The sequence below is a fragment of the Oncorhynchus masou genome, chromosome 33 (genome assembly GCF_036934945.1).
Source record: "Oncorhynchus masou masou isolate Uvic2021 chromosome 33, UVic_Omas_1.1, whole genome shotgun sequence".
Lineage (NCBI taxonomy): Eukaryota > Metazoa > Chordata > Actinopteri > Salmoniformes > Salmonidae > Oncorhynchus > Oncorhynchus masou.
In genome coordinates, this window is record NC_088244.1 from 18651691 (window position 1) to 18667866 (window position 16176).

At 43.3% G+C, this 16176-nt stretch overlaps 1 protein-coding gene across 2 annotated transcripts in view; it reads left to right on the forward strand.

Annotated features, from left to right (window-relative positions):
- The window catches only part of LOC135527958 (transmembrane and coiled-coil domains protein 1-like), a 123310-nt gene that overhangs the window by 41370 nt on the left and 65764 nt on the right, over nucleotides 1–16176 (forward strand). Inside the window, exon 1 of one of the 2 annotated variants that reach the window (XM_064956654.1) lies at nucleotides 11572–12034. The exons of the other annotated variant lie outside the window; for it this stretch is intronic. Within the exon in view, the coding sequence (XP_064812726.1) occupies nucleotides 11888–12034 (147 nt within the window). The 5' untranslated portion in view covers nucleotides 11572–11887. Of the gene's footprint in view, nucleotides 1–11571; nucleotides 12035–16176 lie in introns of those variants that run through there. 2 annotated transcript variants of the gene reach the window in all.

A 16176-nucleotide genomic window follows, 5' to 3' on the forward strand; every position in this document is an offset into this window, starting at 1 on the left:
TAATGTCCATCAGGCTCAGAGAACTACAAGACAACATCGGTGACCATGCCATTTTCAATAATGTCCATCAGGCTCAGAGAACTACAAGCCAACATTATTGATGACCATGCCATTTTCAATAATGTCCATCAGGCTCAGAGAACTACAAGCCAACATTATCGGTGACCATGCCATTTTCAATGATGTCCATCAGGCTCAGAGAACTACAAGCCAACATTATCAGTGACCATGCCATTTTCAATAATGTCCATCAGGCTCAGAGAACTACAAGCCAACATTATCGGTGACCGTGCCATTTTCAATGATGTCCATCAGGCTCAGAGAACTACAAGCCAACATTATCAGTGAACATGCCATTTTCAATAATGCTATCAGGCTCAGAGAACTACAAGCCAACATTATCGGTGACCATGCCATTTTCAATGATGTCCATCAGACTCAGAGAACTACAAGCCAACATTATCGGTGACCATGCCATTTTCAATAATGTCCATCAGGCTCAGAGAACTACAAGCCAACATTATCGGTGACCATGCCATTTTCAATGATGTCCATCAGGCTCAGAGAACTACAAGCCAACATTATCAGTGACCGTGCCATTTTCAATGATGTCCATCAGGGTCAGAGAACTACAAGCCAACATTATCGGTGACCGTGCCATTTTCAATAATGTCCATCAGGCTCAGAGAACTACAAGCCAACATTATCGGTGACCGTGCCATTTTCTATAATGTCCATCAGGCTCAGAGAACTACAAGCCAACATTATCGGTGACCATGCCATTTTCAATAATGTCCATCAGGCTCAGAGAACTACAAGCCAACATTATCAGTGACCATGCCATTTTCAATAATGTCCATCAGGCTCAGAGAACTACAAGCCAACATTATCAGTGACCGTGCCATTTTCAATGATGTCCATCAGGGTCAGAGAACTACAAGCCAACATTATCAGTGACCATGCCATTTTCAATACTGTCCATCAGGCTCAGAGAACTACAAGCCAACATTATCAGTGACCATGCCATTTTCAATACTGTCCATCAGGCTCAGAGAACTACAAGCCAACATTATCAGTGACCATGCCATTTTCAATAATGTCCATCAGGCTCAGAGAACTACAAGCCAACATTATCGGTGACCATGCCATTTTCAATAATGTCCATCAGGCTCAGAGAACTACAAGCCAACATTATCGGTGACCATGCCATTTTCAATAATGTCCATCAGGCTCAGAGAACTACAAGCCAACATTATCGGTGACCATGCCATTTTCAATAATGTCCATCAGGCTCAGAGAACTACAAGCCAACATCGGTGACCATGCCATTTTCAATAATGTCCATCAGGCTCAGAGAACTACAAGCCAACATCGGTGACCATGCCATTTTCAATAATGTCCATCAGGCTCAGAGAACTACAAGCCAACATTATCGATGACCATGCCATTTTCAATAATGTCCATCAGGCTCAGAGAACTACAAGCCAACATTATCGGTGACCATGCCATTTTCAATGATGTCCATCAGGCTCAGAGAACTACAAGCCAACATTATCAGTGACCATGCCATTTTCAATAATGTCCATCAGGCTCAGAGAACTACAAGCCAACATTATCAGTGACCGTGCCATTTTCAATGATGTCCATCAGGGTCAGAGAACTACAAGCCAACATTATCAGTGACCGTGCCATTTTCAATGATGTCCATCAGGCTCAGAGAACTACAAGCCAACATTATCTGTGAACATGCCATTTTCAATAATGTCCATCAGGCTCAGAGCACTACAATCCAACATTATCGGTGAACATGCCATTTTCAATAATGTCCATCAGGCTCAGAGAACTACAAGCCAACATTATCGGTGAACATGCCATTTTCAATAATGTCCATCAGGCCCAGAGAACTACAAGCCAACATTATCGGTGAACATGCCATTTTCAATAATGTCCATCAGGTCTCAGAGAACTACAAGCCAACATTATCTGTGAACATGCCATTTTCAATAATGTCCATCAGGCTCAGAGAACTACAAGCCAACATTATCGGTGAACATGCCATTTTCAATAATATCCATCAGGCTCAGAGAACTACAAGCCAACATTATCGGTGACCATGCCATTTTCAATAATGTCCATCAGGCTCAGAGAACTACAAGCCAACATTATCGGTGACCATGCCATTTTCAATAATGTCCATCAGGCTCAGAGAACTACAAGCCAACATTATCGGTGACCATGCCATTTTCAATAATGTCCATCAGGCTCAGAGAACTACAAGCCAACATTATCGGTGACCATGCCATTTTCAATAATGTCCATCAGGCTCAGAGAACTACAAGACAACATCGGTGACCATGCCATTTTCAATAATGTCCATCAGGCTCAGAGAACTACAAGCCAACATTATTGATGACCATGCCATTTTCAATAATGTCCATCAGGCTCAGAGAACTACAAGCCAACATTATCGGTGACCATGCCATTTTCAATGATGTCCATCAGGCTCAGAGAACTACAAGCCAACATTATCAGTGACCATGCCATTTTCAATAATGTCCATCAGGCTCAGAGAACTACAAGCCAACATTATCGGTGACCGTGCCATTTTCAATGATGTCCATCAGGCTCAGAGAACTACAAGCCAACATTATCAGTGAACATGCCATTTTCAATAATGCTATCAGGCTCAGAGAACTACAAGCCAACATTATCGGTGACCATGCCATTTTCAATGATGTCCATCAGACTCAGAGAACTACAAGCCAACATTATCGGTGACCATGCCATTTTCAATAATGTCCATCAGGCTCAGAGAACTACAAGCCAACATTATCGGTGACCATGCCATTTTCAATGATGTCCATCAGGCTCAGAGAACTACAAGCCAACATTATCAGTGACCGTGCCATTTTCAATGATGTCCATCAGGGTCAGAGAACTACAAGCCAACATTATCGGTGACCGTGCCATTTTCAATAATGTCCATCAGGCTCAGAGAACTACAAGCCAACATTATCGGTGACCGTGCCATTTTCTATAATGTCCATCAGGCTCAGAGAACTACAAGCCAACATTATCGGTGACCATGCCATTTTCAATAATGTCCATCAGGCTCAGAGAACTACAAGCCAACATTATCAGTGACCATGCCATTTTCAATAATGTCCATCAGGCTCAGAGAACTACAAGCCAACATTATCAGTGACCGTGCCATTTTCAATGATGTCCATCAGGGTCAGAGAACTACAAGCCAACATTATCAGTGACCATGCCATTTTCAATACTGTCCATCAGGCTCAGAGAACTACAAGCCAACATTATCAGTGACCATGCCATTTTCAATACTGTCCATCAGGCTCAGAGAACTACAAGCCAACATTATCAGTGACCATGCCATTTTCAATAATGTCCATCAGGCTCAGAGAACTACAAGCCAACATTATCGGTGACCATGCCATTTTCAATAATGTCCATCAGGCTCAGAGAACTACAAGCCAACATTATCGGTGACCATGCCATTTTCAATAATGTCCATCAGGCTCAGAGAACTACAAGCCAACATTATCGGTGACCATGCCATTTTCAATAATGTCCATCAGGCTCAGAGAACTACAAGCCAACATCGGTGACCATGCCATTTTCAATAATGTCCATCAGGCTCAGAGAACTACAAGCCAACATCGGTGACCATGCCATTTTCAATAATGTCCATCAGGCTCAGAGAACTACAAGCCAACATTATCGATGACCATGCCATTTTCAATAATGTCCATCAGGCTCAGAGAACTACAAGCCAACATTATCGGTGACCATGCCATTTTCAATGATGTCCATCAGGCTCAGAGAACTACAAGCCAACATTATCAGTGACCATGCCATTTTCAATGATGTCCATCAGGCTCAGAGAACTACAAGCCAACATTATCAGTGACCATGCCATTTTCAATAATGTCCATCAGGCTCAGAGAACTACAAGCCAACATTATCAGTGACCGTGCCATTTTCAATGATGTCCATCAGGGTCAGAGAACTACAAGCCAACATTATCAGTGACCGTGCCATTTTCAATGATGTCCATCAGGCTCAGAGAACTACAAGCCAACATTATCAGTGACCGTGCCATTTTCAACGATGTCCATCAGGGTCAGAGAACTACAAGCCAACATTATCGGTGACCGTGCCATTTTCAATGATGTCCATCAGGCTCAGAGAACTACAAGCCAACATTATCAGTGACCGTGCCATTTTCAATAATGTCCATCAGGCTCAGAGAACTACAAGCCAACATTATCAGTGACCATGCCATTTTCAATAATGTCCATCAGGCTCAGAGAACTACAAGCCAATATTATCGGTGACCATGCCATTTTCAATGATGTCCATCAGGGTCAGAGAACTACAAGCCAACATTATCAGTGACCGTGCCATTTTCAATGATGTCCATCAGGCTCAGAGAACTACAAGCCAACATTATCAGTGACCATGCCATTTTCAATACTGTCCATCAGGTTCAGAGAACTACAAGCCAACATTATCAGTGACCATGCCATTTTCAATAATGTCCATCAGGCTCAGAGAACTACAAGCCAACATTATCAGTGACCATGCCATTTTCAATACTGTCCATCAGGCTCAGAGAACTACAAGCCAACATTATCAGTGACCATGCCATTTTCAATAATGTCCATCAGGCTCAGAGAACTACAAGCCAACATTATCGGTGACCATACCATTTTCAATAATGTCCATCAGGCTCAGAGAACTACAAGCTAACATTATCGGTGACCATGCCATTTTCAATAATGTCCATCAGGCTCAGAGAACTACAAGCCAACATTATCGGTGACCATGCCATTTTCAATAATGTCCATCAGGCTCAGAGAACTACAAGCCAACATTATCGGTGACCATGCCATTTTCAATAATGTCCATCAGGCTCAGAGAACTACAAGACAACATCGGTGACCATGCCATTTTCAATAATGTCCATCAGGCTCAGAGAACTACAAGCCAACATTATCGATGACCATGCCATTTTCAATAATGTCCATCAGGCTCAGAGAACTACAAGCCAACATTATCGGTGACCATGCCATTTTCAATGATGTCCATCAGGCTCAGAGAACTACAAGCCAACATTATCAGTGACCATGCCATTTTCAATAATGTCCATCAGGCTCAGAGAACTACAAGCCAACATTATCGGTGACCGTGCCATTTTCAATGATGTCCATCAGGGTCAGAGAACTACAAGCCAACATTATCAGTGACCGTGCCATTTTCAATGATGTCCATCAGGGTCAGAGAACTACAAGCCAACATTATCAGTGACCGTGCCATTTTCAATGATGTCCATCAGGCTCAGAGAACTACAAGCCAACATTATCAGTGACCGTGCCATTTTCAATAATGTCCATCAGGCTCAGAGAACTACAAGCCAACATTATCGGTGAACATGCCATTTTCAATAATGTCCATCAGGCTCAGAGAACTACAAGCCAACATTATCGGTGAACATGCCATTTTCAATAATGTCCATCAGGCCCAGAGAACTACAAGCCAACATTATCGGTGAACATGCCATTTTCAATAATGTCCATCAGGTCTCAGAGAACTACAAGCCAACATTATCTGTGAACATGCCATTTTCAATAATGTCCATCAGGCTCAGAGAACTACAAGCCAACATTATCGGTGAACATGCCATTTTCAATAATATCCATCAGGCTCAGAGAACTACAAGCCAACATTATCGGTGACCATGCCATTTTCAATAATGTCCATCAGGCTCAGAGAACTACAAGCCAACATTATCGGTGACCATGCCATTTTCAATAATGTCCATCAGGCTCAGAGAACTACAAGCCAACATTATCAGTGACCGTGCCATTTTCAATAATGTCCATCAGGCTCAGAGAACTACAAGCCAACATTATCAGTGACCATGCCATTTTCAATAATGTCCATCAGGCTCAGAGAACTACAAGCCAATATTATCGGTGACCATGCCATTTTCAATGATGTCCATCAGGGTCAGAGAACTACAAGCCAACATTATCAGTGACCGTGCCATTTTCAATGATTTCCATCAGGCTCAGAGAACTACAAGCCAACATTATCAGTGACCATGCCATTTTCAATACTGTCCATCAGGTTCAGAGAACTACAAGCCAACATTATCAGTGACCATGCCATTTTCAATAATGTCCATCAGGCTCAGAGAACTACAAGCCAACATTATCAGTGACCATGCCATTTTCAATACTGTCCATCAGGCTCAGAGAACTACAAGCCAACATTATCAGTGACCATGCCATTTTCAATAATGTCCATCAGGCTCAGAGAACTACAAGCCAACATTATCGGTGACCATGCCATTTTCAATAATGTCCATCAGGCTCAGAGAACTACAAGCCAACATTATCGGTGACCATGCCATTTTCAATAATGTCCATCAGGCTCAGAGAACAACAAGCCAACATTGTTGACCATGCCATTTTCAATAATGTCCATCAGGGTCAGAGAACTACAAGCCAACATTATCAGTGACCGTGCCATTTTCAATGATGTCCATCAGGCTCAGAGAACTACAAGCCAACATTATCGGTGACCATGCCATTTTCAATAATGTCCATCAGGCTCAGAGAACTACAAGCCAACATTATCGGTGACCATGCCATTTTCAATAATGTCCATCAGGCTCAGAGAACTACAAGCCAACATTATCGGTGACCATGCCATTTTCAATGATGTCCATCAGGGTCAGAGAACTACAAGCCAACATTATCAGTGACCGTGCCATTTTCAATAATGTCCATCAGGCTCAGAGAACTACAAGCCAACATTATCGGTTTACATGCCATTTTCAATAATGTCCATCAGGCTCAGAGAACTACAAGCCAACATTATCGGTGACCATGCCATTTTCAATAATGTCCATCAGGCTCAGAGAACTACAAGCCAACATTATCGGTGACCATGCCATTTTCAATAATGTCCATCAGGCTCAGAGAACTACAAGCCAACATTATCTGTGAACATGCCATTTTCAATAATGTCCATCAGGCTCAGAGCACTACAATCCAACATTATCGGTGAACATGCCATTTTCAATAATGTCCATCAGGCTCAGAGAACTACAAGCCAACATTATCGGTGAACATGCCATTTTCAATAATGTCCATCAGGCCCAGAGAACTACAAGCCAACATTATCGGTGAACATGCCATTTTCAATAATGTCCATCAGGTCTCAGAGAACTACAAGCCAACATTATCTGTGAACATGCCATTTTCAATAATGTCCATCAGGCTCAGAGAACTACAAGCCAACATTATCGGTGAACATGCCATTTTCAATAATATCCATCAGGCTCAGAGAACTACAAGCCAACATTATCGGTGACCATGCCATTTTCAATAATGTCCATCAGGCTCAGAGAACTACAAGCCAACATTATCGGTGACCATGCCATTTTCAATAATGTCCATCAGGCTCAGAGAACTACAAGCCAACATTATCGGTGACCATGCCATTTTCAATAATGTCCATCAGGCTCAGAGAACAACAAGCCAACATTGTTGACCATGCCATTTTCAATAATGTCCATCAGGGTCAGAGAACTACAAGCCAACATTATCAGTGACCGTGCCATTTTCAATGATGTCCATCAGGCTCAGAGAACTACAAGCCAACATTATCAGTGACCGTGCCATTTTCAATAATGTCCATCAGGCTCAGAGAACTACAAGCCAACATTATCAGTGACCGTGCCATTTTCAATAATGTCCATCAGGCTCAGAGAACTACAAGCCAACACTATCAGTGACCGTGCCATTTTCAATAATGTCCATCAGGCTCAGAGAACTACAAGCCAACATTATCAGTGACCGTGCCATTTTCAATAATGTCCATCAGGCTCAGAGAACTACAAGCCAACATTATCAGTGACCATGCCATTTTCAATAATGTCCATCAGGCTCAGAGAACTACAAGCCAACATTATCAGTGAACATGCCATTTTCAATAATGTCCATCAGGCTCAGAGAACTACAAGCCAACATTATCAGTGAACATGCCATTTTCAATAATGTCCATCAGGCTCAGAGAACTACAAGCCAACATTATCAGTGACCATGCCATTTTCAATAATGTCCATCAGGCTCAGAGAACTACAAGCCAACATTATCGGTGAACATGCCATTTTCAATAATGTCCATCAGGCTCAGAGAACTACAAGCCAACATTATCGGTGAACATGCCATTTTCAATAATGTCCATCAGGCTCAGAGAACTACAAGCCAACATTATCGGTGAACATGCCATTTTCAATAATGTCCATCAGGCTCAGAGAACTACAAGCCAACATTATCGGTGACCATGCCATTTTCAATAATGTCCATCAGGCTCAGAGAACTACAAGCCAACATTATCGGTGACCATGCCATTTTCAATAATGTCCATCAGGCTCAGAGAACTACAAGCCAACATTATCTGTGAACATGCCATTTTCAATAATGTCCATCCGGCTCAGAGAACTACAAGCCAACATTATCGGTGAACATGCCATTTTCAATAATGTCCATCAGGCTCAGAGAACTACAAGCCAACATTATCGGTGAACATGCCATTTTCAATAATGTCCATCAGGCCCAGAGAACTACAAGCCAACATTATCGGTGAACATGCCATTTTCAATAATATCCATCAGGTCTCAGAGAACTACAAGCCAACATTATCGGTGACCATGCCATTTTCAATAATGTCCATCAGGCTCAGAGAACTACAAGCCAACATTATCGGTGACCATGCCATTTTCAATAATGTCCATCAGGCTCAGAGAACTACAAGCCAACATTATCTGTGAACATGCCATTTTCAATAATGTCCATCAGGCTCAGAGAACTACAAGCCAACATTATCGGTGAACATGCCATTTTCAATAATGTCCATCAGGCTCAGAGAACTACAAGCCAACATTATCGGTGAACATGCCATTTTCAATAATGTCCATCAGGCCCAGAGAACTACAAGCCAACATTATCGGTGAACATGCCATTTTCAATAATGTCCATCAGGCTCAGAGAACTACAAGCCAACATTATCGGTGAACATGCCATTTTCAATAATGTCCATCAGGCTCAGAGAACTACAAGCCAGCATTATCGGTGAACATGTCATTTTCAATAATGTCCATCAGGCTCAGAGAACTACAAGCCAACATTATCGGTGACCATGTCATTTTCAATAATGTCCATCAGGTCTCCGTCAACACTGGCACGCATCCTGAAAAGACATCAGGTTCAAATGAAACAACTTTATCGAGTGGAATTCAGAGAGGGTCAAACGGCTGCGGCAGGAGTATGTGGAGGTTTATATTGTTCACTTTAGCACTGTGATGTTGCATACTGCACACATGACTTTTCTACATTGACTGTATACTAGACCCTATCCTGAACTACAAAATCTTGTCTTTCACTGTATTTCAGGGAGTTTTGCAGAGGAAATCCTGCATGAATTCATATATATTGATGAGGCAGGGTTCAACCTCACAAAAGCAAGAAGGAGAGGCAGAAATATCATTGACCACAGGGCTATAATCAATGTCCTGTAATCACTGACAATTAGACTTGCTTAAAGTGTTTTAGGTTAGCAACAGCAGTGTGTAACTGGTTCAAAAAGATTGAAGTCATATGAAATGTGTATGTTTCGTTTGGTAACAAAATATTATTTTTATGAAGTCGTGTATAGTTTTGACAAAAGTGTTCCATTTTGCAAATGATCTGTTGTGCTACTTTGGTGTAGGGTTGTGCTACTTTGGTGTAGGGTTGTGCTAATTGTGTGTCGTGTTTTGACAGACCGGGCCCTGTTTTCAAAATTGTGCTTAAACAATTGAAAAAAACGAAGACAATTGGCTCGAATCTAGGTTGTGCCTTTAGATTTGGAGAAATCTAACAACTAAGGAATACTCATTCGCTTTTCTCATTGAATTCTTAAACACCAAACCCCGGTCTGGTCTGCCGAGTCTGCTTCACAAACGTTCCTGGAAGTCTCGCAATGTTGGGCTTCTGGGTGAGGAACTATAGCAATACTAATATGTGAGTGGCTGCTGTTTGTCCCAACTTCCACCAGATGGCGGTGTCATATCAGCTAATGGCTGTCGTCTGATGTACGGTGTTTGTGTGCGTGTGACTGGTCAGGGCTCGGTCATCCTGAGTTCCTGTCTGGAGGTTCTGAGCTGAAGCCCGCTGTTTTCACTGTTGTGTCAATTCATCTCTGTGTTGAATAAGCTGCTATGTATGGTCCTTTTAATAGAGACAATAACATTTTAATCTCAGACCATTACCCTGCAGACTAGCAATTATGGGGTGGCAGTGTAGCATAGTGGTTAGAGTGTTGGACTAGTAACTGGAAGGTTGCAAGTTCAAACCCCCGAGCTGACAAGGTACAAATCTGTCATTCTGCCCCTGAACAGGCAGTTAAACCACTGTTCCTAGGCCGTCATTGAAAATTAGAATTTGTTCTTAACTGACTTGCCTAGTAAATAATAAAAAACTAGCAATTATCTTGTGTATTAGTGATACTGTATTGCCCTCTGTAATAGAGGCCACTATTGAGTAATAAATCACTATTTCTGGCTAATATCCAGCCAACCTGTGTGTTACAGTAGAGCAGGCTGGTTAGATTCCTAGATTCCTAGCTGTGTGTCATTAATGCTGAAATAGAGAGATCATTAGTCTCTCTCTTCACTCAATATGCACATGTTAGTCTTCTGGTAAATCACACACATTATTATTATTACTGACCTGGTAAATCACACACACAGAGCTGTGTCTCAACCAATGAAGCAATGTCATTCAGGTCATCTGAGCGGTTGTCGTGGCAACCCTCAGGCTCAGTGTCTGTACACCCTACTACAGTTTCCATGGAAATGGTGAGGATGACCTTGGCAGAGTGTGCCCCCCCTGTGGTGGGAATAGGTCAGAGGTTATGCCCCCCCTGTTGGGTGGTGGCCCAGACAGGTTGGTCCTGTTGAGCATATTTGAATAAGCCTGAGCAGTGAAGTGTGTGTGTGCTTGAGATTTCACACGACACACAATGGATCTGGTAGAACCACACCCTACCCAATACTACTTCTCTCATTCTCTCTATGACCCACCATCTTTCTTCTGCCTTAACTCGCCTCTTCTCTTTCATTTTCTGTCTCATATTCCAAACCTCTCTTTCTCACTCACTCCCTCCCTCTTTTTTTCCCCCTCCCACTTTCATAGTCCTAGGAGATGGGTGGTACAGACAGACAGTCAGCCAGCACCTCCCCCTCCCCTTGTCCCGCAACCTTGCCTTGTCCTACAATAAATGTGACGGAGCTGAAGACAGAGAGTGTGTGTCTGTGTGTGTGTTTGCTCATCAGACTTTGTATGTGTGTGTTTTCTCTTAAGACTGCGTGTGTGCAAAAATAGTTTTATTCCTATTTCTGTCTGCTCTGTCTGCTCTGTAAATCCCACTTTGTGTGTGTGTGTGCGTGTAACTCTATGTGCTGTCAGCCATGAGGTGTGATTGTGCGTGTGTGTGTGTGTGTGTGTGTGTGTGTGTGTGTGTGTGTGTGTAGATAGGGAGAGCTTGAGAGATGGAAACCATGCTGAGTGTGAGTAGAGGGCAGCACAGCTGAGCACTCTTTATCTCTATCTATTCTCCCTGCCTCCCCTTCTCTCCCTCCTCACCTCCCTCTCGCTTTCTTTTTTCTCTTCACTTGTGTTTGCGCACTAGATGAACCAAAATGGATTAGAGCGGTTTGGAATAGAGAGAATTGTGTTTTTCTGTGTGTATTCACGTACATATACTGTATCTTTGTGCGTGTAATAGATTGCAGCCTGTGGGTCTGTGTGCTATGTGTGTGAGTGTACTGACTCTGGATGTGTGTGTTACTCTTGGGAAGAACTCAGTGTGTGTGGAGTGGAGTGGACAGAGTGGATCGTCAGTCTCTCCGTCAGTCAGGATGGTGCAGAGGTTCAGTTTACGCAGACAATACTCCAAGGTAAGACTGCTAACAGACTCCCACTCAGCTGTATAGTGACCCACTGAGCTAAACATAATACAGTACATTGACTTCATATTAGTCTGATCATTGGGGACCTGTGACATACTTCTAGTACCGGCTATCTGTGAGGTTATGGAAAAGTTGTCTCGCTCTGAGTCAATACTGTATTTCATGTGTCATGTAAAATCAAGTATTTTTCTCTATGATTCTTGATATCAAGTGGATATTTCAAGTGCATACTTTAAAAAGGTATGTACATCTGGTGTTGCTGAATGTCTCTCTTTTTTCCATTCTTGTTCCATCTGTCTCGGTTAATCTGTCAAATATTTTCTGACTCCTATCACTGTGTTGATGCTCCCTCCTTTTCTCTCTCTCTCTCTCTCTCTCTGATCCTTGGTATTTGTGGTGTTGTGTCAGGTATATATGATCCTGCTACTGTATTTTTGTCTGGCAGGCGACCACCTCTGTCTACACCTGTTCTCCATGCTATCCACTTACACCACCGTACACTACAGTACATTACCGTACACTACTGTACACTACCGCACACTACACTACAGTACATTACCATACACTACAGTATATTACCGTACACTACACTACCGTACATTACCATACATTATCGTACACTACAGTACTCTACAGTACACTTCCTTACAGTACACTACAGTACATTACACTACAGCACATTGCCATACAGTACACTACACTACCATACCATACACTACTGTACACTGCAGTACATTACCATACAGTACACTACGCTACCGTACACTACAGTACACTACCGTACACTACCGTGCACTACAGTGCACTACACTACCATGCACTGCAGTACAGTCGTAAACACTTTGTACAAGACTACATAGGTAGAGAGTTTTGCTTTCTACAGAATATGACTGTATGTCAGTGGAGGAAGAGCGGTTATGTAGAGTGTTTTTGGTGTGTTTCGCACAACTTCATTAGGTAAAGAAGAATGGAACACGATTGTACTCTAGTGAAGTATGACTTATGGACTGATATCACTATAAAGTGACTTTTTGACTCCAATGCTTCCCACAGTTGTGTCAAGTTGGCTGAATGTCCTTTGGGTGGTGTTCCATTCTTGATACACAAGGGAAACTTTTGAGCTTGAAAAACCCAGCAGCGTTGCAGTTCTTGACACACTCAAACCTGTGCGCCTGGCACCTACTACCATAACCCGTTCAAAGGCTCTTAAATCTTTTGTCTTTTCATTGTCCCTCTTAATGGCACACGCACTTACTTAGGCTTAAAAATCATTATGTGATGACATCAATAAGGGATCTGTCACGGGATACTAGGAGTGGTGGGTTGGAATCAGGCGCAGAGAGCAGGGTTCAGTAGATCGTCAATTTATTCTCCGGCGAACAAAACGGTCACGCCAACATACAGGGCGCATACAACACACCAGCCCAAACACAGGACCAAATAGTCCGGAGAATACACATATGAACACCACCATTCGACAGAGTAACAAAAAACAGTCCCGCACAAAACAAGGGCGGGACAAACTACTACATATAGGGAAGCTAATTAAACTAAAATACACACAGGTGAAACTAATAAGACAAAGCCAAAAGACAAACGAAAAAGGGATCGGTAGCGGCTAGTAGGACGGTGACGACGACCGCCGATCACCGCCCGAACAGGCAGGGGAGCCAACTTCGGCGGAAGTCGTGACAGGATCATAGCTTTCACCTGGGTGATTCTCATGAAACCAGTTTTAAACATGTCTGTAGCAAATTGAGTTACACAACTGTGATGCATATGTCAACTATCATTCTGAGGACTAAGGAAACACGTCTTATTTCAAATTAATTTGACATTTTTGCCAGAATTTTGTACATTTTCACCCAGAAGTCTCATTACCGAAATGCGTCCGGATTAAATTATCACCTCATTTTATAAAATTGTACTTTAGAAAAACCTAAGTTATTTGAATAAATAATGTGTTGTTGTAGGTTGTCCAAATATTATAAAAATGGTATACCAGTTGAATTTTACATTAAAGTATAATATTTATTATGTACAAACACACAGTGTCTGTGAACATGTGTCTGTGAACATGCGTCTCATTACCGGAACACTTTTTCAAGTTCCTGTAAAAACTCCAATCAGTTTTTACATAGTTTTATTCACCCATGATGCATCACCTAGAGGACTAGTAGATGTTCATTTATTTGCTTATATGCCTTCAGAATGAGGTTCTTATTCTCAAACGCCACCTTTACCCCACTTGGCCTTCTCATTTCCGTAACGTCTAAAAAGCTCAAATTGGGAAAAAATCAGATTTTAATTTTATTGTAATTTTATAGTTTAATTTGAAATATTTTTACTTTCAGTGTTATGTTTAACTCAGGCCTTTTCATTGGGGGAGCAATGTTAAAAAAATATTAGATTGATTTGGGACTGTTAAGGAAATGAGAATTTTGTGGGAATGGTTGTATAATGCTAAAATGCTGATTTAAAAAAACAATAATTATGAAGTAGAGATCCTAATGTAACGGCGTTCTTCTTTTGTTGAAAGAGAGTCGGACCGAAATGCAGCGTGTAAGTTACTCATGTTTAATAGTGAAGACAAACGAACAAACTATACATGAACAACTAATAAATACAAAACAACAAACAGAACGTGAAACCAATTACAGCCTGACTGGTGCACACTACACAGAGACAGGAACAATCACCCACGAAATGCAAAGCGAAAACCAGGCTACCTAAATACGGTTCCCAATCAGAGACAACGAGAATCACCTGACTCTGATTGAGAAACGCCTCAGGCAGCCAACCTATTTAACACACACACCCCTAATCAGCTACAATCCCAGACACTACAAACACCAATACGAAAACACAATACATAATAACCCCATGTCACACCCTGGTCTGACTAACTAATAAACTAAAACACAAAATACTAAGACCAAGGCGTGACAGAACCCCCCCCTAAGGTGCGGACTCCCGAACGCACCTCAAAACCATAGGGAGGGTCCGGGTGGGCGTCTGTCCATGGTGGCGGTTCCGGCTCCGGACGTGGACCCCACTTCATAAATGTCATTGTTCCTCCCCTTCGCGTCCATGGATAATCCACCCTAACCGCCGACCATGGCCGAATAGTCCTCACCCAGAACCCTACATAACAGAGGAGCAGCTCGTGACTGAGGGGCAGCTCGGGACTGAGGGGCAGCTCGGGACTGAGGGGCAGCTCGGGACTGAGGGGCAGCCCAGCACTGAGAGGCAGCCCAGTACTGAGAAGAAGCCCAGTACCGAGATGAAGCCCAGCCAGGCAGTAGAATCCGGCGGATCCTGGCTGACTGGCGGATCCTGGCTGATTGGCGGATCCTGGCTGACTAGCAGATCTGGCAGATCCTGGTTTACTGGCGGATCCTGGCTGACTGGCAGATCCTGGCCGACTGGCGGATCCTGGCTGACTGGCGGATCTTGGCTGACTGGCGGATCCTGGCTGACTAGCAGATCTGGAAGAGTCTGGTTGACTGGCAGATCTGGAAGAGTCTGGTTGACTGGCAGATCTGGAAGAGTCTGGCTGACTGGCAGATCTGGAAGAGTCTGGCTGACTGGCAGATCTGGAATAGTCTGGTTGACTGGCAGATCTGGAAGAGTCTGGTTGACTGGCAGATCTGGAAGAGTCTGGCTGACTGGCGGATCTGGAAGAGTCTGGCTGACTGGCGGATCTGGAAGAGTCTGGCTGTCTGGCGGATCTGGAAGAGTCTGGCTTACTGGCGGATCTGGAAGAGTCTGGCTGACTGGCTGACTGGCAGATCTGGAAGAGTCTGGCTGTCTGGCGGATCTGGAAGAGTCTGGCTGACTGGCAGATCTGGAAGAGTCTGGCTGACTGGCAGATCTGGCTGCTTCATGCTGACTGACGGCTCTGGCTGCTCCATGCTGACTGGCGACTCTGGCTGCTCCATACTGACTGACAGCTCTGGCGGCTCCTTGCAGACTGGCAGCTCCTTGCAGACTGGCAGCTCCTTGCAGACTGGCAACTCCATGCAGACTGGCAACTCCATGCCGACTGGCAACTCCATGCCGACTGGCAACTCCATGCCGACTGGCAACTCCATGCAGACTGGCAACTTCATGCAGACTGGCAGCTCCAT